The 26,882-nt window shown below is 29.1% G+C and overlaps 1 protein-coding gene across 1 annotated transcript; it reads left to right on the top strand.

Moving 5' to 3' along the window:
• Positions 1-15,108: 15,108 nt before the first annotated feature.
• LOC116766939 (uncharacterized) lies at positions 15,109-18,020 on the top strand. The gene is made up of 5 exons (XM_032657088.2): positions 15,109-15,925; positions 16,154-16,253; positions 16,548-16,637; positions 16,951-17,106; positions 17,261-18,020. Exons 1-5 carry the CDS (start codon positions 15,150-15,152, stop codon positions 17,312-17,314), a joined length of 1,176 nt encoding a protein of 391 aa, XP_032512979.2. The 5' UTR covers positions 15,109-15,149; the 3' UTR covers positions 17,315-18,020.
• Positions 18,021-26,882: the final 8,862 nt, after the last annotated feature.

Here is a 26,882-nt window from a genome sequence, read left to right as displayed (position 1 = left end):
AAATAAGTCATTTGTCATTGTTGTTGTTGTTTAATTCTTTGAGCATTTATTAAACGACGAGAGAACAAATGCCCTGAAGATTATCGTAGGAATGATATTACTATGTATAAGAGTTTGGGGAAAGAATGGAAAACAAACAAGCTTGGGTTAGAGTGTGATTAAGGACTCCTAGTGCTACGAACTTTAGAAATGTAAGGAGAATTCCTGTAATATTTGGGGAATTTATACAATTTTTCATTAGAAAAAAACGAACTGCTGTCTATTGACAACTGAAAAATAAATTTCTAAAATAATAGTAACATTATAGGATTAAAAAATTAGTAACATGGTAGTATTTAAATTTTCTGACGCATTTTTTAAGTTATACGAATACTATAAAAAATATCCATACATTTTGATTGGAAAAGTAAATATTAGCAGCTGTTAAAAAATATACTACTTTAAATCTTTTAGTAAAAATAAAACAATCTTTGTCTTACTAAAGAGTTATATGAGAAAGTATGTTGTCCAAAACCTTAAACATAACCTTGAACAACTGTTTTCCCAACTTATCCTTTACATAACAAAGTATTGGTAACTATCTTAGAATTCTAAAAGCGATAATGTCGAAACGAGATGTGTTTTTAGTGTTTGTTGAGCCAAAATAGTGTACATAAAATGTGCTCTCGTAAATATTTGAATTTTTTATACATATGTAAAGGTTTTATGTATGTTTCATTTATTTCTTAACAGGTAAAACAAAACAAAGCTTTATAAATATAAAATAAAGCCAGTAAAACAGTTCAACACGTGGTTTCATCAACTTACCGGAACGGAATCCCGTCAGTAAATCTTTTGAAAAGGATTTGGCCTCTGTACCCGTCTCGATTTACTGCCGCAACATGGCTCCTACATAACTATTTTTGTAGTCGTGAGATACATTCTTATATTTTACAGCTTACGGATCATTATATATATAATATAAGTATGATATAAATATGTTAAAATATGTTGAATATAAAAATTAATAAATATGGACCTTTGGATAAGATTTAGATTTGGAATTTATTGACAATAAAAATATATTAAATTGATCAAAATAAATTTTGTTAGCATTTGACAGTGTTCTTCTATAAATAAAAATCATTTTATGAACGATATGGAAACCTTTTTTTGTATATGCATGAAAAATAAAAATTTATTTATGGAATACTAAATTGAAACGAAATGATACCGATGTAAATTTTGTTGATCATAAATAAAAACATTTTTGTTTTTAAATAGTAACAAACAGATTCACATTTAAAATAAAAAAATCCAATACCAGTTGCGAAAGTCCAATATCGGAATATTTCCCATAACGCCTTTACTGTTATCGTCGTATTTTGCATAAACTTAAAATTTCGCAGTTGTGTTACCAAATAAACTTTTTTCCGTAATTAATTAATACTTGTTCATTTGTAACTCTATGGAAGTTTTTTTAAAAGCATTTCTTCTTACTAATGTAATGTATTATCCTTTGAAGCTGTTGTCTCTGAGTTATAAAGATTCAGGTCATATTAATATTAACCATTTCTGAGCTATATGAAAATACTAAATACTTTGTGGTGAGTAAAATTATTTTTGCGTTTTAATTTCCCGATTGAAATCAATTGTGTTTTTTTGTTTTAACATTTTATAACAGAAAGATTTCTAGTTGATTTTAAACAAATATTTAGGATTAAGATCTTATATCAGATTTAGGTTTCAATAGTTTGATAAATTCAATATACATATCATTTTAAAAATTAAACGTACCTGTACTTATCACTTAATATTCAGCCACGAGTTTAAAACATTTACTACACGGCACTAAGTATTGTACTGATTCTCTCAAAACTAATTTAATGTAAATATTCTATTAACGTTGTTGGTAAATATTTGGAGTGTTAATGTGCTTTTAGGTGACACGTCTGAGTGTGATTTATGTTTCACTTAAAATGTCAACAGGGGTTATATGAGTGTCTCGTCGTTGTTCCACTAACTTTTAGATACATGATAATTATGCTAAAATTTAAATATTCTGCTTTTATGTTTTTCGTTTTATTTTATTCTATTACAGCACTTAATATCATAATAAATAAATGATTTAGTGCAGATTTTTTAAATGATAGAAATTCGATTCGTAAAGAAAGTTTAATGGGTGTACTATTGCGTGTACACATAGTAATGTGCTTTTTCATTACGAACATCTTTCTTTTAAATTCTATAGTCCAAATATAGTTATCACCAATTCTAGACTTTTAGATAGACTAACTTATATGGCGATATTACTATTAAAATGTTATCTATTTTGAAGCGATCCAGATGCTAATTTTACTACAAAAAAATTATATACCTATGATAATATTTTAAATAAATAAAATCTTTTGATTACAGTTTAAATAAATAAGAAGTTATAAAAGGTATATAAAAGATATATATAAAAGAAAAAATGCGTTAAATTTCTTTAAATATATGACGAGGAAATTGCCCCATAACATTTCTTAGTGTTTTGGGTATAGGAGAGAATGTTATAAAATATTGAACAAAGACGTGACAAGTGCTGGTTAATCGTTATTCGAGTCACGCTTAATGTCTTTGTATTTTTTATCCTTACACAGGGCTGTTATTATTTCATCGTTGGCAAATAAAATGACCATATAAATTATGATGATCGAGCGTTTTCAGATCACGCTGTAGGTATAGGTCTCGATATCTTTGGTTAGTCGTGTAGAAATTATTGAACAATGAGTAAAGTAAACAGAGCGTGTGAAGTACACACACACACACACACACACACACACACACACACACACATAAGTTTGTTTAAAATTCGAAATATAATAAAAAAAATGGGAGTGAAAGAAGATGCTAAAATAATGGATTGGATTGGATTGAATCTGGCTATATTAGTCTTTGTTAATTTTTAAAATAACGATGTTATGACATAAAATATATATTTAGAAAATGATTAAAGCTATGATACAAATAGGCATAAAACTTATTATTTGAATGAATTATTTTGGTAACTAAAATATCACGTTAACCAATATAAATAAATATATTAAAAAAAAAACGCTCTAAAATAAAAAAAAATGTCTTCATTTTAATTTTGATATTTATATTTCTTTTTGATGACCGTTTTCTTAACTACAATTTGTTTCCAGCATATACGATAAATACATAGACTTAAAGGCAATTCACTATCTAAGATTTTTTACCGATTACTTTTATATTCGCGCATTGAAAGGTATTATAATGAGTTATATAAACGACAGGCGCCAGAGACGGAGGGTCTTTAGTTGTGACGTCAGAGTGGCCTGATATTGTGCGAGGCTGTGAGGGGAACTCGATCTGACGACCTGACACCGCTCCGGCAGACACCGGCTCACTCCCGCAACCATTGCATAGGACAGGCGTTCACTACCATTGTGTAATTTAACATTAATTCTTATTATTATTTATAAAATTAAACATTCTAAATATATATATTTTTTTGTTATAGTTCTTTTTACAAAATAAAACTTATCGTTAAAGCAAAATAATGGTCCAGATTTCGAAATTGATGACAAAAGTAAACTGATACAACTGTATGAAAACTGAAACTGGTTGCTTAAAAGATATTTTTCGATTAAATTTTTGCTGAAACCAACATTGATATTATCTCGACTGCACCAAGATTTACGGATCTATCACTAGAACAAACCCTTATGAAATTCATTATTTTTCTCATTAGCACTGAAAGGGATAGCGATTAAGATTATGAGGGTAGATAAGAATGTGTTATACGAAATGTGTACATCTATACCTATGTGTGAAATTCATTATTAAGTGTAGAATTTAGTAGCATGTACAAAGTAAGCAATTTCTTCACCGATAAGAGAAGTAATTTAAATATTAAAATTACGACCACATGAAAAGTTACTTAGAGAATAAAGACAAGATTATATACATAGGTAGAAATAAGAAAAGAACCTTATAAATTCATTTGCCTAGCCATAAGTTTACGTCAGTAATTGATTCTGTTATTATGACGTGCGTGGATTTGTGAATGATAAATCGTTAATAGGTACGTAGCGTGTTAGTCAAACTTTTTTTAAAATTAAAAACATAATTCTTTAATTTCGACAAAGTAGTGTCAAATCTATTTAAATTAAGTTTTGAGAATTCAAACACTGTTTGAAACAATGTCCTCTTACAAGTCAACTTGATTGCATTTCGATATTTCCAAACTAATTACAAAACTATAGATACATATAAATTTATAAAATTAATATATTTTTGAAGACGAAGACAGCTTCTATGAATCATGAAATATTATTTTAAAATGACAGTTCTTGTGATAAAATGTTACATTATTGAAAAGGAAGAGATTTCTCTCAGCTTTTTTTAATATTAAAATTATTTATATTCGTGGTCCATTTTATATATATATTCATCTATCAATCCATTGAAAACAAAAAGAAGAATAAAAAGTGAGTACTGGTTGGTATCTCGTGTCACACATTCGGCACAGCCGTTCGAATAACAAGTGGAGGTTCCATATTTATGAGCTGATGCCATTTATAAATAATTTTTTATCTTATGTGAATATGAAAAGTTTTCTCATAGGATAATATAAAGTGTGTGATGTTTTTCCTATAAATAACTTTATATTTAGGTAACAAACATTTAATTTAAACCGAACCTTTAAATTCCCGAACGCACCCGAAGTGACGTTGAAGCGATGACATTTGTTTTTTTCACTTTTACGCGCGAAAGTATTTTGTCGACGCGATTTGTGTGTTTTTTCATTGAATTTAACTTATTAAAGGTGTTTCGGGTTAAGATAATAATTAGTTTGTTCTTGTTAAGGTTTGATTTATTATTTAAAAGTACTTGCTTTATAAGACAGCTACATTATTTAAGATTTTATTACTATCCTAAATATATAATATATAAGTAGCTTGTGTGGGTCTCTTGTATGATAGTTTCAAAAAGTCTTTTTAAATGTCATTGGTATATGTACGAGTATATGGTTTATGTTCCACAAGTCTAATAAATAATATAAAATAATTGTGAAACAGATTTAAAGACGATATTTTCACAAGTACGCATGAAGTGTATAGTTTTTAATTATAATTTCAGTTAATTACATCCCTTCTTTATATACTCATAAATTATTTAATCTTTTTTATCAATTAGTTGCGGTAATGAAACTATAACATTGACTGAATATTCAATCTGAGTCCGTGTCGAATTATAATCTTCATATTAAATAAAAATACATTTTTTGTAAGACCTCCTGTTTATTTGAAAATGTTTAATATTTTTCTATGATTTGGGATACCAATCAATCTTGGTAATAAAACTTTTTCATTGCGTAGGAACATCAAATTTTTGAGCTTGTTTTTCTTATATATATATATATATATATATATTATATATATATATTATACACATTTTATATCCATGTAGATTTCCCTACAGTTTTATTTTAATTTTAAAAAGTAAGGGTTCTTGGAGAGAACCTTGTGGCATGACGCATGAGCTGTTGGTTGGATTCTGGCTTAATGTCCAAATTCTTCGAGTTTTCGAATTACCAAGGAGCGCATACCGTTATTAAAAGCTTCCCATACTTTCTGATTATTATTTATATGAATAGCAGTATGAGTTTTTATTTACAAAGCTTTAAATTATATATGAAATTGTAAAATAAGAGATATTTATGCAAAATATTTGTTTTTTTAATAAATTTCATATTAGACGATCAATTATATTGGTCAGACGTAATTTTAAACATGTAAATTTTATTTTGGTCCAGTAGTATGGTGTAAAGGTTTATGCAATTGACAAAAGCTGCCTTTTTCTATTTTATTGGTATCGTCGATGAATCGGCGCGGTGCTAGAAAATAATGTATACCTCTGTGTGTCAAATTAAAACGTGTTGCTATAAAACAGCGTCATCGCGGGCTAAGTAATTTCGTCAGTTTAGTTAGTTAAGGGTCTAATTCCGACAATGGAAGTACTCTATAATTTTTTATAAGCAACAGTGGCAGTGAAAAAAAACAAGAAACTGGTGATACGAAGTTATAAACAGATTATATCAAACTCGTTTTCATAAAAAAACCAGTTACAGCAACAATTTTGAGAACAAAAGGATGGGGCAATGTGACAAAAAGCATCTGCATGGCTGAATGTGAATACTAGATAGTAGATCTGATAATATATTATTTGAAATTCCAGGAAACGTCTGTATTTCAAGATGCTAAGATTGAGCAAGATAGTATGGAATTTTTCATTACCCCTGAAATGTTGTGTATAATTCCGCGAAACATAAATTTACAAATAAAATTTAAATATGATACTATTTCCTGGATGAATCTAGGTCTCCCGTAAAATTCTATGCCATATTTTAATTTTCCAGGATATCTTAATCCATATTCCCATAATTTCAGTAGGTACTAAAATATATGTAGGTATAAACTTTAATTCTGATAATTTACTGTCACCAATTTCATTTTTCTATCCAAGCAAAGTATCCTCATTGGAAAAAACAATCATGACCACCTTGATCACGGTTGCGGAAATATAATAAAAACGTTTACTTAAAAACAAGAATATAAATATACTTATACCCAAAAAAAATATTTATTTACGATTACTAACTCGTATAGAGTATGCACATTATATATATATAAACGTAAAGATAATGCACATGACAGATCAGAGATTTTCAAAATGATAACAACGTATTTACGACGATGTCAGAGTATTGTATGTCTTGTAATTTGTCTTCGGGATATTGATACGTATAGTAAATTACGTAATTGCTGAGAAACACCAAACGTTAGATGATATCTTTAGTACAAGGCTATTTATTATGGCTACAAAACCAAAAATCATATAACTGAAATATATAATTTTCACTTATAAAGTTATTTTTAAGTGAATGTGTTAACAACAAAATGAATGTGGACTATGAAATATCATCGTATTATTGAATTTCAGTCTAAATTTGGTTTGTTACAAAAATATTAATATGAATTGTTTGTTTCATAGTGTCTAATAAATATAACCGGGCTTTTCCACATCGAATAATAATTAATTCATGATTTAAGGTATACCCACAATAATTCGCTTCAATTAGATCAAGTTTATTACAAATCCTACTTTAGAAATATGAACCGTTTTGTTAATTTTATTTATTTCTATTACCTTAATCAATATTTTAGTAACAATTTGAAAGTATTGTTATTGATTGTTATGTTAATGAAATTTTTGACATGACAGTAATGAAATATCTCATATCGATAATTTGTGGAAATATCATTAAAGTTACAATGAGCAATTGAGCTTGTCTAGACGGTTTTATAAAAACTGAATTGATTTAAGTAAATATATATATATATACATATATTTTTACAATTTATCAGTTTTCCTAGTTGTAATGAAATTTTGTTACGACTCGTATACTGGTAAAGTTCACATGATAAGTGCATTCAGTAAGCACAGCGCGGCTATTTCACAACGACTGTAATAACAATATCCAGCGGTCAACGGCAGCACATAAAAACAAATTGTGGCTGTGATTTTCGCTTGGAATTAGTCTACAGTCAAATCTTTAGTCACATAGGCTCTCAATACCATTTCTGTTAAAAACGGTGTTTATATTGCCATACGATTTCATTGGAATTAGAATTCATTTTTAAATGTTTTATTATTTGGTATACAAAGTATATGATTTAAATTTGTGGACTATTTTCTTGGGCGTCTCTTATGGTCCTTTGCTTCCGTCAACGAAACATTTGTATCATCTACGTTTGTGATCGGTGCTTCCAGCACTCTTCTTTGATCTTTGAAGTAGCGGTGTTATATTTGGAATCAGAAGTACTGTACTAAATCCCTCTCTAACGAAGATTACTGTAATCACATTTCTTACACTAAAATCTATTAAAAATATTGTACCCAAAAGTAGTAAAGATTACATTAGGTTTCCCGAACTTATCAATTTTATTATATTTACGATAAAAGTAACTTCAATCTACTTACGCAGTGTAACTTGATTTCGAATAAGTTATTTTTCAGTATCCTTTGTACCTTTTCCAAGCCTATTTAGAAACTTTGAACACAAAAGAAGAACAACGCATTAACAAATCTCTTAGTTCACCAAAGAAAATAAGTCCATACGTAAGGATACGAAGTAATAGCACTTAACTAATGAAACCAAAAATAATCTCAATATTTTATTAAACTTTTATGTGATATATTAAAGTGACTTGAATGAAATTTGGAACTTTACCAAGAGATGTGATCGCAGTTTATGATTTTATTTATATATATGTAGATATAAAACATAATCCCATTTATCAGTTTTCGTACAAAATTTATTTATAAGATCAGGGGATTATTCCAAAATTATATCTGTTTGATAAAGAACCTCCAGAAATTTTTGTGACACTGAACGTATTATTTACATAAGCATGATTTATTTTCTCGTTAGGAATTCTAAACATGTTTTTTTTTATTATTTTAGTGTCAAAACAAATTAATGCGAGCTTTTTTCACTGAGACAATTTTACTCATAAATGTAAGTACCTTATTACATTTAATTTTGTTGCAAAAAAAAATTTATACATATAAAATGGAAACAAACCACTTCGTTTAGATATATATATAATGAGACGAGAAATATACTAGATATGAATAATACTGAATACAAAAAAAAACGGCCTATAAAACTAACTTTTCAATATTCTACACTTCACACTTGAAAGTGTCATCAAAGACTTCTATATTCATTACAAAATGTGAATACTAGTTATTATATAATTAAAAATCAATTTTAATTTTAATGGTTTTAACGGGAATCGATTACAATGTTTTGAAACGTTTCCTTTCATAGGGTACCTATATAGATTCATATTTAAAATTATAAATACAATGATCAATAAAACTATGCACGATGTTATTGTTGGAGGTTAATAGTTAAAAAAGTAAATTAAGTATTTTAGTGTGTAATTCGAAGTTTTTAATATGTAAACTTTAACTCCTATTATTTGAATATAAAGGCAAAATATTTCGTGCACTATTTTATTTCAGTGTCTACCCGTATAATTAATTTATTTCACCCTCTGATGTTATTTGGTGCTGCGTGTATTTTTATTTTGTTGACACAAAATATTTTAGGATACAGTAAAATTTTTAACTGTTGACATTAATTACAATATACTTAAAACTTATTCTCGTCCAATATTTTAGGTCTTTGTTCCACTTATCACCAGACTTAAACAATTTTATCGATTATAAACCGTTGTATGTACTAACTCGTGGAGAATTTCCCTATTTACTTAATTTTAAATAACGGTCTGCTTTTGAAATTCAGTTCCTTAGTCTGAAGAATTTATGAACATCACCACATGACAAGTTACTCCTTTGCAAGTAACATTAAGTGAAATATTAAAGCAGCTTAAAAAAGTCCTAACTGACTTAAAATATTTATGTATACAGTTAAACTGAATCGGTAGTTGTATATTTTTCTTTGAAATATATTGGAGAATTTTTGAATAATAAATAAAATAAATTTTAAAACAAAACTTTTTTATTACCTAAGAAAATGAGAACCCGTTTTCAAAGAGAAATATAATATTCCGTACTAGTACGCAACAAATCCTTACAAGCTTTAGCTTCCACTACACTTGTTTTTGTTGGTACACCTTAAGTTTCTTGTAAGCTACAAGTACCAAATCCAGACGATATCTTTAAAATATAATAACGATTAAAATACCTCTTCCTATTTAACTCAAACCATGTGATTTTTATACGCAATCTGTGATCAAATTATTTGTAGATTATAAATATATTGGAGGGGGTTTTCAAATAAGGTTAATATATATATATATATATATATATATATATATATATATATACTTTTACAACAGCAAAGAATAGTCCTAAGTACAAAGTTTTGATAATTTTGGTATTAATAACGAAGTATGTAGAATAGGTTACTAAAGTAAGACTTGTAAAACTAAAAAGAAGAATATACTACAGTTTGTTTTTATATACTATCCTTGAAAATATTTAGACATATTAGACAAGATGCATTTTTATGCTTAGAAGTTGCAAAATGGGCGCTAATAGAAAAATTGTTACTTTGTAAAGTATATATTTTGAATGTATTATGCTACTTTGTGAGAAGAAGAAAATCTTTTAGATTTATTTTAATAAAAACATGTGTCTCACGAGGTAACGTTTTATATCCGAACGACAAGCTGATATGTGAACATACAATAGAAAACGTTGCTGTCTCTACAGAATACAGAGATAATTTATAAATTTCTCCAGTCACAGTGTAATGGGAGCTGTCGTGGAAATAAACTTGACGTTGCATTCTATCTCAAAAGCTTTTAATGTTTGTTTCTTAAGCCATTTTTGCACACTATACCGAAAAGGAGAAACTCAATGCATATTCTAAAGGAATTTTTATATTTATTACCTAGTGAAATATACAAGACACAGAAGCTATTAGATTGTTTTTGTATAACAGGTATATACCTAAAGAAATTACAATAGGTATCTTCCTCCCATTTAATTTCAAATTTATCAAGTCATTGACAAATTCTTAAAATTAGTTAGCTTATACTTTGTAAACTGCGAAAATTCCTCTGTTGACGGGAGGACATCATGATATCGTACAAAGGTTTAAAGCAAAGGACTGCTCAGTATCTTACATTGAAGAGGCAATATGGATAATGCTTGTTTCTTCAACTAAAAAGAGGTAGTGAAAATATAAACCGTTGTAATAACTATTACGTGTAGTCCTAAATTATGGTCATTTCTAATTATTAATGTCCACTTGTGCCACTCATATATAGCTTTACCTTAGTAAACAGTGGCCCATGATAATATAAAAGTTTGGTGATAGGATGGCTCTATTATAAGCATTTTTAAATTACGTTTCTTTTTGGTTATAGTGTTTCTAAAATTTTTAATGCACAAAATCACAGCTTTCTTCTTATTTTTCTAGAATACTTGTGTTATCAACGGGATCAAGTCATTAAGAGAAATAGTAAGGTTGCATTGATTAGTTTAGATTTTTCAAAGGTCTCCCATCAGATCTGACATAGCACTTCTATTAAAGCTACTGTCTTTCGGTTATACGGGTTATTATTTCATTAGGCTTAATCCTTTTCGGGCTGAGCAAACAGACAATGGTTGAGTGTTCTTGCTCGGACGCTTGGTTATTTAAAGTTGCATTTTTAAAACGACATGTTTCGGGGTTGCAATATTCTCCGCTCTGATGAATTCTCTCGAGAAACAGCATAAGAAGTGAATATAGATCTGTGTTTGAAGTTGAGAACTATATGCTTTGCACTCCCAATTTTCATGACCAAAATTTTGCTCTATTTAAACAGTTCCAATGGATTTTAACTTATCATTTCCATCTGTAAAGGTGTTAGATTTTTTTTTAAATCATCGAACAATGTTTAGTTTCAAAGTTGTTACGTAATTTGTAAAGTTTCAATGTAATTCCTTTGAAGCTGGGTATATTGAGAAAAGCATAACAGTTTTAACATCGGGATTATATTAACATAATTTGGTTTTATTTTACGAAGTTCCGTCCTCGTATGCAACATTGTTTTTATCTCTGGCCAGTGATATTACATACCGGAAATGTAAGTACATTCTGTTCGAGGAGTGTTAAAAATTGTAACAAAATTGTACATTGATAAGTTTTTACTAATGTAGTTTTTTTTAAAGTGTATGTTATTATAATTATACGAACACTTTTCGTTAGTTAATTTCATGCATTTACAAGATTTTTAATTATCTATTATTTGAGATTCAACCGAAAAGATAGAGACCTCATACATAAGCCAGGCAGACAACGTGTCTTCATTTTCTGTGTTACAGATATCCATTAAGCATAATGGGAGTCATCCGACTTTTACCACTTTTAAATGCCACTAACAAAAGGGGAATACTATGAGATTGTATAGATTATTATCCTAGAGACACATAAACTAATATGATAAGAAAACGAATAACTGATTCTTGGAAACACTTCGATCATCATTTGTTTAAAAACAGTTAACTTAATAATATCTTAAAAGCAATGCATTAAGAAGTGTTTAAGGGAAAAATATGTCTTTTATTAAAACAATGTATAATAATATAGATGTTTACTCATTTGTTACGTACGGGCAACATATTAAAAAATAAATGAACATCGCCGGGGCAAAACCGTTGTATGGATAAGATATAATTTTTCGAGTAACGTTGCTGACTCCGCGGAATGAACACCCAGCAGTGTGAACCAGAAGATTCCTGATACCACACAAGCTATGGAATGCTGTTGCTATCCTAACATCGGCAATCATGTAGTCTTAGGTATAGGTTATAAGTTTTAATATGTAATTCTTATTATAACATACATATAAGTATGCTTCATAGTTTTCCTGGAACCTCCGGTTGCCACCCTATATAATTCATTCATATAAATTATAACTTTCTTTGTAATTGTAAATGACATTCGAACTTAATTACAATAAAATAAAATATATTCAAGGAAATAGAACTTGGATTTTGATATTTTGATAAACGCCATCTGAAATTAATAACGAAAGTCTTGGAAGACGTATTCAAGTTGAAGCATTTATCGCGCCTACGTTTTGACAAGAAATTAATTTACATGATTAAGTATTTATTCCAAAAAACATTCATAAATGTTATAAAATCATGGCTTATTTTATACAGAACAGATTGTGGTTAGAAGAGTATGTTTTATTTTAATAAATATTTTAATGTTCATAACAACAACTTTAAATTACATCAGAAATGATAGAAGTATAGAAAGAATTCCTTCATCCAAAAATTTCTCTTTCATATATTTTATACTTCTGATGTAAATAATTATTTAAATGATATATTAAATATCAGCATGTTGTTTATTTTTGTTGAAAATGCAATGAAAATCATCAGTTTTTGTATATCAATCGGGTAATTACTTGACCAAATATAAATTGTTCTCTTATATTTTATTCAGTTTATGTTATATAATTTTTACCGCTTATTTCATAGGCGACAGCGATGTTTCGGGTTGTGGTACATAATTTTAGGAGGTTGTTTGCCTAGTACCATAACTATACTTTTATTTCTACTGTATATCTACAACTGTTATTTCGCCTCAAGCATTGCCATAAACTACACCGTCATCTGAAACAACAATCTATCTTAGATTGAAAACTTTAAAAATTCGATTACGTTCGGAAATAGCAAAGTTGCCACCTTGTTTGTTGAGAAAATAAGATCTTAAATTCTTTTTGAGATTGACAACAAATGTGGACTTCTGGCTTTATATTTGTTATTATTGATTTATAGAAATAGGATTTCAGATTTCGTATTTTCCTTAAAATTTAATTTCTTTTTTTGTAGCATTACTTACATAACACAATTAAGTTAACGTGTATAACATTAAGTAGTAGAGTTTTGATAAGGTCTTTAATTTTCAAACAATTATAATATCATCTTATAATTGTTATTAAGCTCTGCTTCTTAAATATCAAGACTAGAAGCATACTTAAGTATATAGTAAACTTACAGTATTTTATGAATTAACGACACTGTAAAGACGGAAATGAAAATTAAATTCAGCTCCGATATAAAGAACAGTTTACGGCGCGACGTAATCACAAATTAAACTTTTCATGACGCTAATAAAATGCTTTTACTATAATTATACATTTTATAGATGACTAGCTGAGGGAGCCAGAAAACTAAACAAAGAATATACCTTTAAACTTCGGATTATATCAACGTGTTTATATTTAAGAATTTTTATTTTACAGTTTAATGAATTACGTAGAGTCACTTGTATGTACATATGTTACCAATATTAACACCTCCAAAATTTTTCTTCATTTATGTTTCTTTTCTTTGTGCGTAATTATTAAACTAAAAAATATGTTTTTAATCTTAACTAATCGAATAAGTTAAAGAAATGTCATAATTCTGTTTGTCATAAATAGGATAAATGCACATATGTTTTTATTTTGTACCTATTTGTCCTGCAAAATACTCGTGGTTTAGTGTGGTTTCACGAAATAAAAGTATTGCTATATACTTTGACTATACTTCTCTATCGAGCACAAAACAAATTAATGTATTCTGGTATATAAAAAATTTAATAACGTCGATAAACGTAAACCATTTAGCAAATAAAATTTGTAGATCTCACAGCGTAACTCATATTTTCTAAATGACTATTTTATTACCATCAAATTATGGTTGTGCAATTTTATAGCAACTGGGCAATTAGAGAAATGGATTTCGATTTTTCATTTTAATCAAAATAAAAACGCTGTAAGTCACCACAGACGACAATAAATAACGAACCACAAGGGTAAAAGATAAATAACAAAGTCTTATAATTTAAAACGATCTTAGAAATATTGAAGTAGTAGCAATGTGTTGCATGATTTATCGATAAAATTGCTTCAAATCGGTTAATTACAGAGCGGCAGAAACAAAACAAGGTGGCAAAAGATTAATTTCGCTAATGGAGTAGTAACAACACATTCGTCGTTTGTTGTATAATTCGAGTCCTAACGGTTTTGAAATTGTGTAAAATTAACACAACTTCTGGAATATTACAAACGAATTAAAATAAAGTTTTTTTTTATTATTTTAAGACCTCGATGTTTATTTCCTTTAGATTTGGGAAACTAAGAACTCTGCTACAAAAAAAAACCTTACAAGCAATATGCTGTGCCCATGTTTGTTATTATGATGTAAATATAAGAATCAATTATCATGCATAGTTTATTGAAAACTCAATTGCGGTCACTATTACAATCACAAATAATATGACAGTGTAATTAGCTATTGCCCGCAAATAGATAATCATGTATGTGACGTATTGTGATATTTAGTATACACACATATGTATTTAACATTAAAGCGATGACGATAATATATCCCAGAGTCGTAAACGTCAAATTTTTACTGAAGCTTTTTTACAATTTTTTTTTGTTTAACTTTGAAAACCGGTAAAACAAATAATGTTTGTATAAACACTTAGTTAGTGACAGTACTCCTTACTATAAAACAACTTTGAATAACCTACGGATCACATTTTATCTTAGCACATTAATCTACTGGAAATAAATATGCTTAAATCTCTGTTTGAAAAATATTCTAAAACCGTGGGAAGTAAAAATGATATAGATCGTATCACAACTGTTGCTCTTCTGTTACAAAGAATTTTTGGACAGCAAATCCTTGATCCTGGATGGACGTGGAAAAAGTATTACGTACATCAGTTGTTTAATTTATTATTATTCATTTATGTTTTTTTCGGAACCTTGGAATGTATTAAAACCACAAACGATGCGGAGGTTGTAGCTGAGGCTTGTTATACGATAATTATGATCGTCGTATTTCCCATCAAAATGTTACTTTTCATTAATAATCGATTTATATTTAGGAGACTTTATATAACAGCTAAGAGTACTTTTATAGACCTTATCGTAACAGACACAAGCCAAGATATCAAAACGATTTTGAAAACGAGCAGTAAAATTGTCTACGTGTTACTGTCAATGGTACTCTTGCCTTGTTCTATTTATGAGTTAACTACACTATGGTATTACCTTCACGGTGAAAAGATTTTACTGTCAAGATCCACCCTCACTTTGATGCCGATGACTTCTCCTTATTTCGAAGTGGCCTGGTTCTTTCACACAATTTTTCTGTTTGAAATATCATCCACAATTATTTTGGACATGTGGTTTGTTCTTTTGATCTACTTTTTGTGCCTTTCCTACAATAGTTTATGCAAGATTTTATTAGTTTCATCAATGGAAGGAGAAAATAAACAGAATTATGCGAATCGTTTGAATCAGAGTCTCCGAACCTTTTACAAGTTTCATGTAAAACAGGTTGCGTAAGTAAAATTAATATATTTATAACATTATTGTTCATAAAGAAGATAAATATACACATATAAGAGTTTGAAACGTAAAAATATTTAAGGTAATGTTTATTCAGAAGAATAACATTTCACAGTATAACTTAAGAAGGGGCTTATCTCATTCTTTTTTTAAATTTAATCTGCCTGAATTGACCAATTATTCTTGATTGTTTATTCATGGCTTTGTTGATTTTATTGCAGATACATGAATCAACTGAGTAATATGTACAAATGGCTTGCTTTCGTACCTCTTTGCAATGCGGCGATGTGTACCTGCCTAATTTTCTTGCTGATGAGTAAGGTAATACAAAGTTGGGATAAAGTTATATATTTTTCGGGCAAATGTGTTTTGATACCATGCCGTAACAAAATTCAACAATTTCAAATTGCGGCTAAGTAAAATATTATAAGTTTTAGAACACAGCATTCTAAATCATTTTTATTATTACTGACACACATAAGCAGTTAAAATAATTGTTTTTTTTTTTTTTAATTAATTATAAATTAAGCACCAAAACGTGTAATGTTTATGAAAAATTCTGACATAAAAAACATTTATTTATTATTTATTTGACATGACAAAAATATGTTTTAGGAAATAAATTGGAGATTTGCCCCTCACCTACTGCCAATGTTTGCTGAAATTTTTGCTTATAATTGGTTTGGAGAAAAAATTAAAACAAAGGTAAAATTTTCCTTTAAAGTAAATTTGACTTCAAATAACAAGATTTTGGTTAAGTTTTGGTACCATAGTATAGAATTCTAAATACAAAGCAGGGTTCAAGTTTGTGTTCAAAGCAAATAGCTCTGAGGCAAATAATGATTCGTCCGAGACGAAACAAGACGACAGATTGGAGTATTTTGAATTCCAATCTAAGATAGGTTTTTCCGCTGCATTAAAGTGTCCTTGCGCATTGCTTTAGAAACTTTTTGTCTATGCCCTGCTCTCAATGTAGCCTACTTAACCACTATTATCTTTTCTTGAAAATTCTTTTAAGGCGTCTTTTCTCCATCAAACACTTCTTAATTTTGATTGGACAAATTTACACATGAAAGATAAAAAAAACTACTACATTATAGTCACTTACATGAAAAAACAATTTGGTGTGAAAACAGCTATTGGCAATGATTTATCACTGATCACTATGACTGCGGTAAGTGGTTTATGTAATAATAGAACTAATATAGATAAACCTTTAGCAATTGTCGGTTTACTTTTTATTTTGTACATGCATTTATATATTATAATATTGCAAGATGTGTTTTTGGGAAACTGGTTTAATTAAACTTTATGTATTATTATTTCAGGTCTTAAAGATAACTTATCAAGCATTCACTGTTTTACAAACCATGGATAAATAATTTTTTAGATTTAAATAAGAAAGATTTGAAAACTACAGACCGACAACGGTAGCTGAAAATTCTGATCATTTTTCCTAATTTTTATTTCATGCAGTATATACACATATACCTACATAATCATTTAAATCAGCAAAAGAAAGTTGAATTTTCCGTTTATTATGTTTATTAATATAATCTGCACTCTTTAAATCGTCAGTCAACAAACGTCTACATTTATCAATGTCTCACTAAACGACATCAATTAACATTCCTCCATTGTTATCTGGAGCTCGGACGATCTGCACCCATTGTCTGTATGAGTTACGTTCAATGTACATGTATAATAGATTTGTTATAATAATGTATTTATAACATTTCATTTCCATGATTGGTGAATCATTCAAAACTAGTATATAAAATTTTATATATATAATAGGCGGTCCCATAATGAATTGAAACGAAACCAATTTTATTTTTCAATATAATCAACACTTCTGACATCTGTGAATCAACATCTCTAAGCCTTTATAAATTAAATCACCATTCTTATCCTCAAACTGACCAAAGACGGCCACCTGCAACTCTTCATCTCCTGAAAATTTTGTTCGACTAAAGTCCCGCTTTTGTATCATCATATTCTTTATATGTATTAACGAATTGAATCTGTTTAAATTAAAGTTTATCAGTAGGCTACTCTGTAACCGATAAAAATATATGACTTTTACCAGGTGGCCATTATTATATAGATAGATATAGATTATTATAGATACGTTAAATTATCACATATTAAAACTTGTGATGTATTTTAACTACTATTCTTGTTTGACCGATTACTAACAGTTTAAACGAATAAACAAGTTACGTTATATAAAATACGATGTTACAATTATTGCATTTTATTTACAATTCATTCATATTGTCTATCCCATCTCGACCACACAGTCATAAAACATCAGACTTAAAAAGTTATTAAATTTTCAATAATACTGATCCAAAATTGAGTTATAAATCTTTGTTCTAAATTATACAATCACACATTATCTTAATATATTGGAATTGAATATAATATCATAAAGATGTCAAGAATCCCGACGCTATGCATTATAATGCAGTTGATTTAGTTCAATTGCATAGGTCAATTTATGATCAGCTTGGTCTGTTACAGTCTTATCGAAGTCGTTATTTGTTTTTGCGTCTATGAAATAAAAACATTTAAAATTATTTTAGAAAAGTCACCGTTTCATATTACGTTTATCTGAGCGCTTATTACCGGTTCTCCTAAATAGATATCTATTATATTGATTAACGTCATTGAATTATTTTCAGTGGTGTCATTTTTACTGTTTTTATAAGATAAATTGGTTACTTTATATACGAGATACTTTACCGACTAGTTAATTAATATTTTACTCGGAATTATACTCTTGTCAATATCCATTTAGTCATTTTGGAGGCCAACAAACTGAGAACCATGCGCACTTATAATAATTTAAGAAAAAAAAAAATGATTCTTAAACATTTTAAGAATTTCTAATATTGTCTGAAAATTAAATATTTACAAGGGAGTATGAAGCAGGTTGTGTGTATGGATGAAATAATATATAGTACACTTGCTTACTTTATTTTTAGAAGGAGCGACAAGCGAGAAAAAAAAGTTTATATACAATAATTAGAAAATAGAAAGCACAATCGAACTTAAGCAACGCTTAGATGCAACAGTTTTTTTAGTAATCGTTAGCGAGGGTGCGCGTTCGAGAGTGTCAGTGTAGTGAAAATAGACAGGCTTTCCAGGGCGTAAGCATATGCGGAGTGACGAGCCCGGCGCAGCGACCGCTCTGACTGGTCAGCGACGGCCGGCACGGCGGGGCAAAATGTTCGCTGGCGCGGAGGTCGCAAACAATATATATAATTTAATAAACAAAAAATGTAAAATATAGTTTTTTTATGATTAACAAACCTTATAAAATTAAATACAAGTAAATGGGAAAATAATTGTAAATAAAAGTTTAAATTAAATATAATTTAAAATTATAAAATTAAGTTTCTAATTTAAAATTTAAGTAGCTCTGCTACAGGTATACGCAGTTTAATATTTTTAAATATTGGCTGGATAGTGTTCGACTGTCATTCCTCCCTTTCGAAGATGGAAAGGAAGTCGTAGTCGTTTACCAACGGACTATCTCAGTATCAGCCTACTCACCCTTTACTTGAAGACACCCAAGTTATAAATCGAAGAAAACACAGTCGCAGGAAAACTATTCCAATCCAGTTGTTGTGAGCCAGAGGAAGGAGAAAGTGTATCGCTTCGTCGGGATGTGAGGAAGGTCAATAACGAAAGGATGGAGACCCACCGTGCATCTGGTCGTCCGATGATAGAAAGGGGTTGCAAAAATTTGAGCGTGTAATTCCTGTGTACACTTTCCAATGTGTATCTTGTAAAATACCGAGAGGCTGGCTTCTATTCGCCTGTTCTCTTCTAGGCTGCCTAGATTGGATTTAATCATGTTGTGGTCACCAATAAGTCCTTTTGCACGTGTCCCCACTCTCTCCACACGTAAATAAATTAGAAACGTATATGTATATAAATTCTTGTAAAACCCAACTTCATAATATTCTCATAATAACCGATCACTGGCAAATTGGTATTTTTAATGTTTCGTTATTCTATGCATTCGTCGGATTGTTTTAAGTTTATCTGCAACTGACAACGGCTGTGTTAATTGAGGTTTGACATTATGTTAATGATATTGTAGCGTGGATGAAATTATATTAAAATAAAAAAGAGCGTATGTAAAATAAATTTGTATGATTTTGTACCATACCAATTCAAAACTTCAATAGTAAAAGATTTTGTCTTATATACTCATGTACGATTTGTAATATAATATAATGAAGACAAAAAAAGGTGTCTGAATTTTACTATGGCGTAATTCAATATATTTGGATGGTGTTGGAGTTGAAGACTCGTGAAGATTTGTAAAAATCCACAAACGTTTTTGTTCTGATAGATTATACCATATCCTAAAGAACAAGTTCAAATCCCAGTCGGAAGTGCTAAGTTCTTAAACTCATTGAGAACTTCTAAAAGTTGCATGCAAAAGTTAAAATTACTTAGCATTATCCGTGAAAACCCCGTTTGTCGAAATTAACAATTTAAATAGTCTCTGCATGTTAAATGTTTTATATAAATCATTTTGTTGTAGACAAAGATATACATTCATCCCTGTTTTTATTCTATCCGCTTTGAGATTAACAATTTATCAAACCAAATAACAAATGATATATAACCCGTAAAAAGTCTGAACACATCAATAACGTGAGAAACATATTCTGCACTATTAATAATATTATAGGTTTACTGTAAGAGCGGAATCCAGAGAGACTTTCATTCGTACTTTATGAAATGTTGTATAAATAATAAATACCCTATACCATTGTTTTATAAATCTTTTATACTTATGAAACATATATAACTTAATTCATAATATAAAAGTTCGTTTTCATTAGTCCTAAACATAACATAACTAATATAGAACAAAAGGAAGTTAAAATGATATTGTTTTTCGAAATATTACATAGGTATAATTTAATTTGGTTCCTTTATCAATTTCCTCTATACAGTATTTATTAATTGTCTGCATAATATCTTAATAAATAAATTTTGCACAATCTAAATAGAATATTCATAGCTTAAACATTGCTCACAAGAAGTGGAAGTTGAGTTGACTTAGGCTTTTTTAAACTATAGTTCGATGTCGTTTCCTTGATTTATTTTATACTTCTATATTTCTCGCCATCGATTGCTTTAAAGTCAGTATGATCCAGAAGATAGTATAACTAATTGTTTAAAATTATCATACTATTCTTCCACGTTACTGCGTTGCAAGAAGTAACTTGTGATATAAACCATTGTATGGTGAGAAGCAGGATGGTCTGTTATTTTTTGGACATAATATTTAAACAATACGATTTTTACCTTTGTTAAATAATCTTTTAATTCTGTAAAGAGTAATTTAAAACTTTTAATGGGCTTAGCCAGTATGAAACAAAAAATATATAAATATGCTGTAAAAATAGTTTAATGTATAATTCATATTGCTAAGTAGTATTTAAAAGACCGGTGATTCAAGTATTTACAAGGTTAATTGTTTACTTTATTGTCCACATAAGGAAAGCGTTATGAAATAACGAGCTATCATATTTATAATTAAGTGTTATTTTCCGTCTGAATAAACGTTTTATATCCTATGTTGACAAACAGTTAAAAGTTTTCATGGCATACTGCTTATGAGGCCCTTTCAATTTTGACTCTCTTAATAAATTAAAGTTAGAGAAACTACTATATACAATAATTTTAAATAACAATGACTTTTCTGTTTTTTTTTATAGGAAGTGTGAAAGTATACTCGTACTCGTACATAACACTGTTTTGTGAGCCTCGACTGTAGACAGCAACACAATAAAATAAACATCATTATTCTGACAAGATTGCCTTAAATAAGAAAACATTTTACATTTTGGCAGAATGGTTGCAGTCTTTACTTTCTTCTTAGGTTCTTACTTTCTATTCATCGCCTTGCAGTGCCAGTCATAACTTGTTGTGATCATACCAATATATTTGTTTTGATTTCGTATTAGTAGTCATTAAAAATGTGTGGCAAAAAATTAATCTTAGACACTAATATATAGTATATTTATAATTTATAGTTATACGAATTTAATAAAAAGTTTTGCGTTATTAGGTTACCTTTAATAAAAGCATACAAGTGTTTCTTTGCACGTATCAGAACTACGTCTTAATTTTGTGAGAGTCAGTCATTTCGCATTGGACTTTATAATCCTTAGATATTATTAAAAAAATTAAATTGAAATTCATTTTAATTGGTAAATTAACTACATCTAGTTCCTTGCCGTTGAGTTGTAAATTATTTTAGTGACCGAAGGATTTTGGTAGTGAAAGTTAGATATTTTGATTTAGACATTGAGAAATGAATACATATGTATTTTAAAACTACTCTACTCTTTTATAAAACTCTACCTAGAAAAATAAAGTTATAGTATGTCAAAAATATAAATGCTAAAAATATGTGTTTCAAATGATATCTTGAAGAAACCTCCATAATAAGCATCAATATTTACAAAAGACCCTGAATATAATATTTTTATAATACTTCCATTTGAATTCATTAAGTCTAGCTTTGATCTTAATAAAAATTTTGAAAATAATTTTACATATAGAAAATTTCAAATCTGACGCCTGCGATTCTTCAAACATATTAGTGAGATTTCAGCATGAGATATCTAGCAAGTCATCTGGTTAGTCTACGAGTACATTGTCATTGCCCTCTCCATTAGAAACTGACATTTTGTCAATTAAACTGCTTCCATTCAATTGCAATAGGCTTTCATGTTACCTTCGGAGTGGATGGTACTAATAAATGTCAGGTCTACTTAAGTGACTGTTCAGACTTCTATCGATTAAGTCTTCCGATGAATAGAACGTACGTCCTTTGCTATGTCGTGACCTGTATCTTCCGTTGTAATCTAATATCTGATCCTATAATAATATATTATTTAAACTATGTATATGTTAGAGTTATCAAAGTTCTTTTTCGAGATGCAATATTTGACATCATAAAGTTTTTGACCACTACTGGTCTCATTTATAAGAATCTAGTATTCATATATAAAAACGTAAATAACTTGAGAAACACTAACTTAAATACAGTGAATCATACAATTTTTTATATATTTTATAGCTTAAGCTATTTTTATTCAACCCTAACGGTAAAAGAATAATTTATATATAATATATGCTTTATGATATACAAGTATCGTAATTAACATCATCATGACGAGATTAAAAGATATTGGTTTTTGTCGGACTTTCAGCACTCATTATTTTTCTCATTAACACAGGACTCTCTGCTCTGATGCTCTGATGAGGATAGATAAGGCTTCTTTTACACTGATATCATGTAATTCATAAATTAATTTTATTTGAATACTCAATATAATGGATTAAAAAAGTAAAGTGTGGCTTTTGTTTTATATTTCACACAGGCTAGACGGAGCGAATATTATTTTTCGAAATGTAGGCATTTGACTTAAAAATATTTTATCTTGTAATCTTAAAATGTACTGCTAGTAAAATTGCTTTATTATTAAATGACCGCACTGTTTTAATATTCCATAGCTGAAGTCCGTTAAGAATTTAAGATCATAATATATTACTAAGTTGTAAGAGGGCTTTATAACACGTAACTCATACAAGACAAGTTCTCCTCTTTGTGGTACTTACATTCAACGTCCTCTTAAACAAGTTTATTTAGACTCTATATCTCATACAAACTGAGTGAACAAAATACTTAAGTTTTATGGAAATTACAAATAATATAAAACATTACTCTTTGTCTTATAATAGAAACGTTTCTAAGTAAATTACACATCTCGACAGAGAGTTAAACAAATTAAATTGTTAGTGACTTCTTCACTAGCTACTACCGTATACAATACCTCTTCAAAAATGAAAATCAATGGATATTATTATTTGTAGAAATAAAGCACTATCTCCAGTCATACGCATTTTTAAACCTGACTCACTGTTTGAAAACGTTAGTTATTGTTAATAAAATTACACGGAAAAGTGTAATCTTGTATTCTGTTTTTATAGTTGCTAAAATAATTAATTTGGATAAAATTGATGGTATTCATATTTAGCAACAGTGACGTTAACAATCCTGATCTTAAATTTTCTGTATGTTATATGGAATATTAAAGATTATAATTATGTTGGCTTTGTGCTTTACTCCAACGCGTTACAAGAATGAACGTACCAAAGTAAATATAGAAAAGAAATATAGAATTTTCTTTATGAAAGAAAAAGTTACCGAGGTTACAAAACATTCATTGTGTATTCTTTTTGGACGAGTTTGTTATTTTATGTGCGTTGGTACAATTTTGTTAAACATTATTAAATGAAAAAATATAAGAATGAAACATGTGAAAACACTGAATATTATTTCTTTTAGAATCAATATTTATTTCATTAAAAATTACTTACGAGAAAAACAATAGTTTATAATATAATGGTGAGTAATTTTTTGTATATTTTACGATGTTAATTCGCAGTAAATTATTTTCATTTTAATTGTTAACAATTTCTTATCTGTGGCTATTTCTGTTTATGTAATGATTTGCTTGTGGATATATTTGATTTATGCAATCATAATAACATTTTTATCTCTTTGACATAAACGGGAATAGTTTTAATAATGTTGGACAAATCTTTTGATTAACTAAAATAAGTGACTGTTTGAAAGCTCCCAATACCTTAATGAATAAAATAATGGAGATATTTATTATAGGCGTTTTACTGATTTAAAATTTATAGATGAATAAAAAGACAATAATAGAATACTTACAACAAAAAAATGTATGGAGTTAAAAATTTTTTTTTAGATATTCTGGGATTATTAGTTAAGTGGTAATGTAGTTTTCATTACTAAGATTTATTAGATCAGCAAGGTCGTCCGTTACCTTCTCTTTTGTTTTGTAATTTTCTTAAACAGTTTTTTACACATAATCATATCAAACAAAATACGAAGATTTTTAAAAGACAAAGTTTTTCAAATGAACAAAGTTGTTGAATTCTTTCTTTTACTAGTTCAATAATATATTTCGGCAAACTTCAGACCGTTTTTGGACGTCGAATATTAAATCAATTATTTAAAGATTATTATACAATGAAATATTAATATAAGTCATGGTGGCCTGGAGGTTAAAAGGCCCGCCTTTCATACGTGAGGGCGCGGGTTCGAAACCTGGCAAGTTCCAATATGATCTTTTCCGAATCATATGTACTTTCTAAGAGTATTTAGACACCACTGACAGACGTTGAAGGAAAACATCGTGAGGAAACCTGGTCTTATAATTTCAAATTATAAGATTGAAATCGCCAACCCGTCTTGAGCAAGCGTGGTTATTAATGCTCTCTAACCTTCTCCGTGTGAGAAGAGGCCTTTGCTCAGCAGTGGGCTTCGATAGGCTAAGATAGGATAGGAAACTGTTATTAAGGATAGGAAACGTAACTAAAAGAAAATATTACAGCCTAAAATAAAAAACATATACTTTTTCCTCGATATCGTAATCACGTGAATTTGATTTATCAAGTCTATGTAGACTTTAGAATGATAACAAACTTAAACCGCTAAGGGTAAAGAACGCTTAAATAAATCAATACGTATCATATATATCTGCGCAATTCTTATTATTTGAATAACTAAAATTGAGGGTAGTTGGAATTAGTTAGTTAGTCACCCGCATAACCTGCAGAGCCACCTGTGCGAGTGTAGTCACAACAATGTTGGTATAAATAGAGGCCAGAGTACAGATTAAAGAGAGTCTCGCTCGAGCCGTTGCAGGGTACGGACCTCTTCGAGGTATGGGATTCATCGTATGGGATTCGTCAAACCGTCTATGAGGTTGCCATCAAGAGCCTGAGATCCTGATGACATTCAAGAATAAAGTCATCGGTGACGTCAGTTATGCTGACATCACTCTTCAAAAACGACAAAGTGCTTATTCGTCCGACATATATATTTATTTATTTATTTTTACATACAAAATATTATTTGCAAAATTTAAAACACAACTTAATTACTATTATCCATATATTCAATAAAGGTTTTATTTACAAGGCAAACATCCTTTTCGGTTTGAAAAAAATGTTAACCAAAAAATAAACATTCCAACTTTCATCAGCAAATATAGATAGCATATGTCAAAGCATAAAAATAATAATGAATTGTATAACGATGAACTATATACAGCATACAATTTTTTTTAAATATAATATTTATATATTTTAGTAAAATAAAATAGCTTGTATATATTCCCTTTTAGAAAGTAAAGAAAAAAAATTAAATAACATGTTCCAAACCTGGCAAGGACCAATGTGATCTTTGAAAAGCCCGTGAAAAGCTGCCCTGCTAAATGTATATAATCCCAGGGTAGCTTCATTGTGCCGGTTGGCTACCGGATGAGAGGATTCAATGGCAATTCCCCGGGGGTTCGGACATCCTCGCAGTCTCCAGATCAAGAACCTACAAACACGCCTAGTCTGGTTGTCTTGTTAGGTTAGAATGTCAAAGCTTTGTTCAAATTCCATCCTCTATATTTCCTATTCACCTTATAAAAATTAATGAAAACAAAAAAAGAGGAGAAAATTTCATCCTCACGCCTCATGGCATACCTGGAAAAAAATGATCTCAGTGACCAACAATACGGTTTTTGTTGAAATCAGTCAGCTGGGAATCTTTTAGCACACGCCACACATTTTGAGGAAGACAACATCTTGAAAGTTTTCATACGGTTTGGCATATTCAGTGGTCTAATTACCTGTATTTCTGACCTTCTGAGAGACTGAAATTTGAATAATTGTTACTGGTGTCTGAGCCAAAGGCGGTTAACGCGGGGAAACCTCAGGGGTCTGTCCTCTTCGCAACTATATTTGTGCTGCACATTAACGATCTGCTTTATCTGGTGTTTTTGAACAGCAAATGACAGCACAATCGTGGAGTGGTATGAA

This window comes from Danaus plexippus, chromosome 10 (genome assembly GCF_018135715.1).
Source record: "Danaus plexippus chromosome 10, MEX_DaPlex, whole genome shotgun sequence".
Classification (NCBI taxonomy): Eukaryota; Metazoa; Arthropoda; class Insecta; order Lepidoptera; family Nymphalidae; genus Danaus; species Danaus plexippus.
This window is presented reverse-complemented; position numbering and strand designations above follow the sequence as displayed.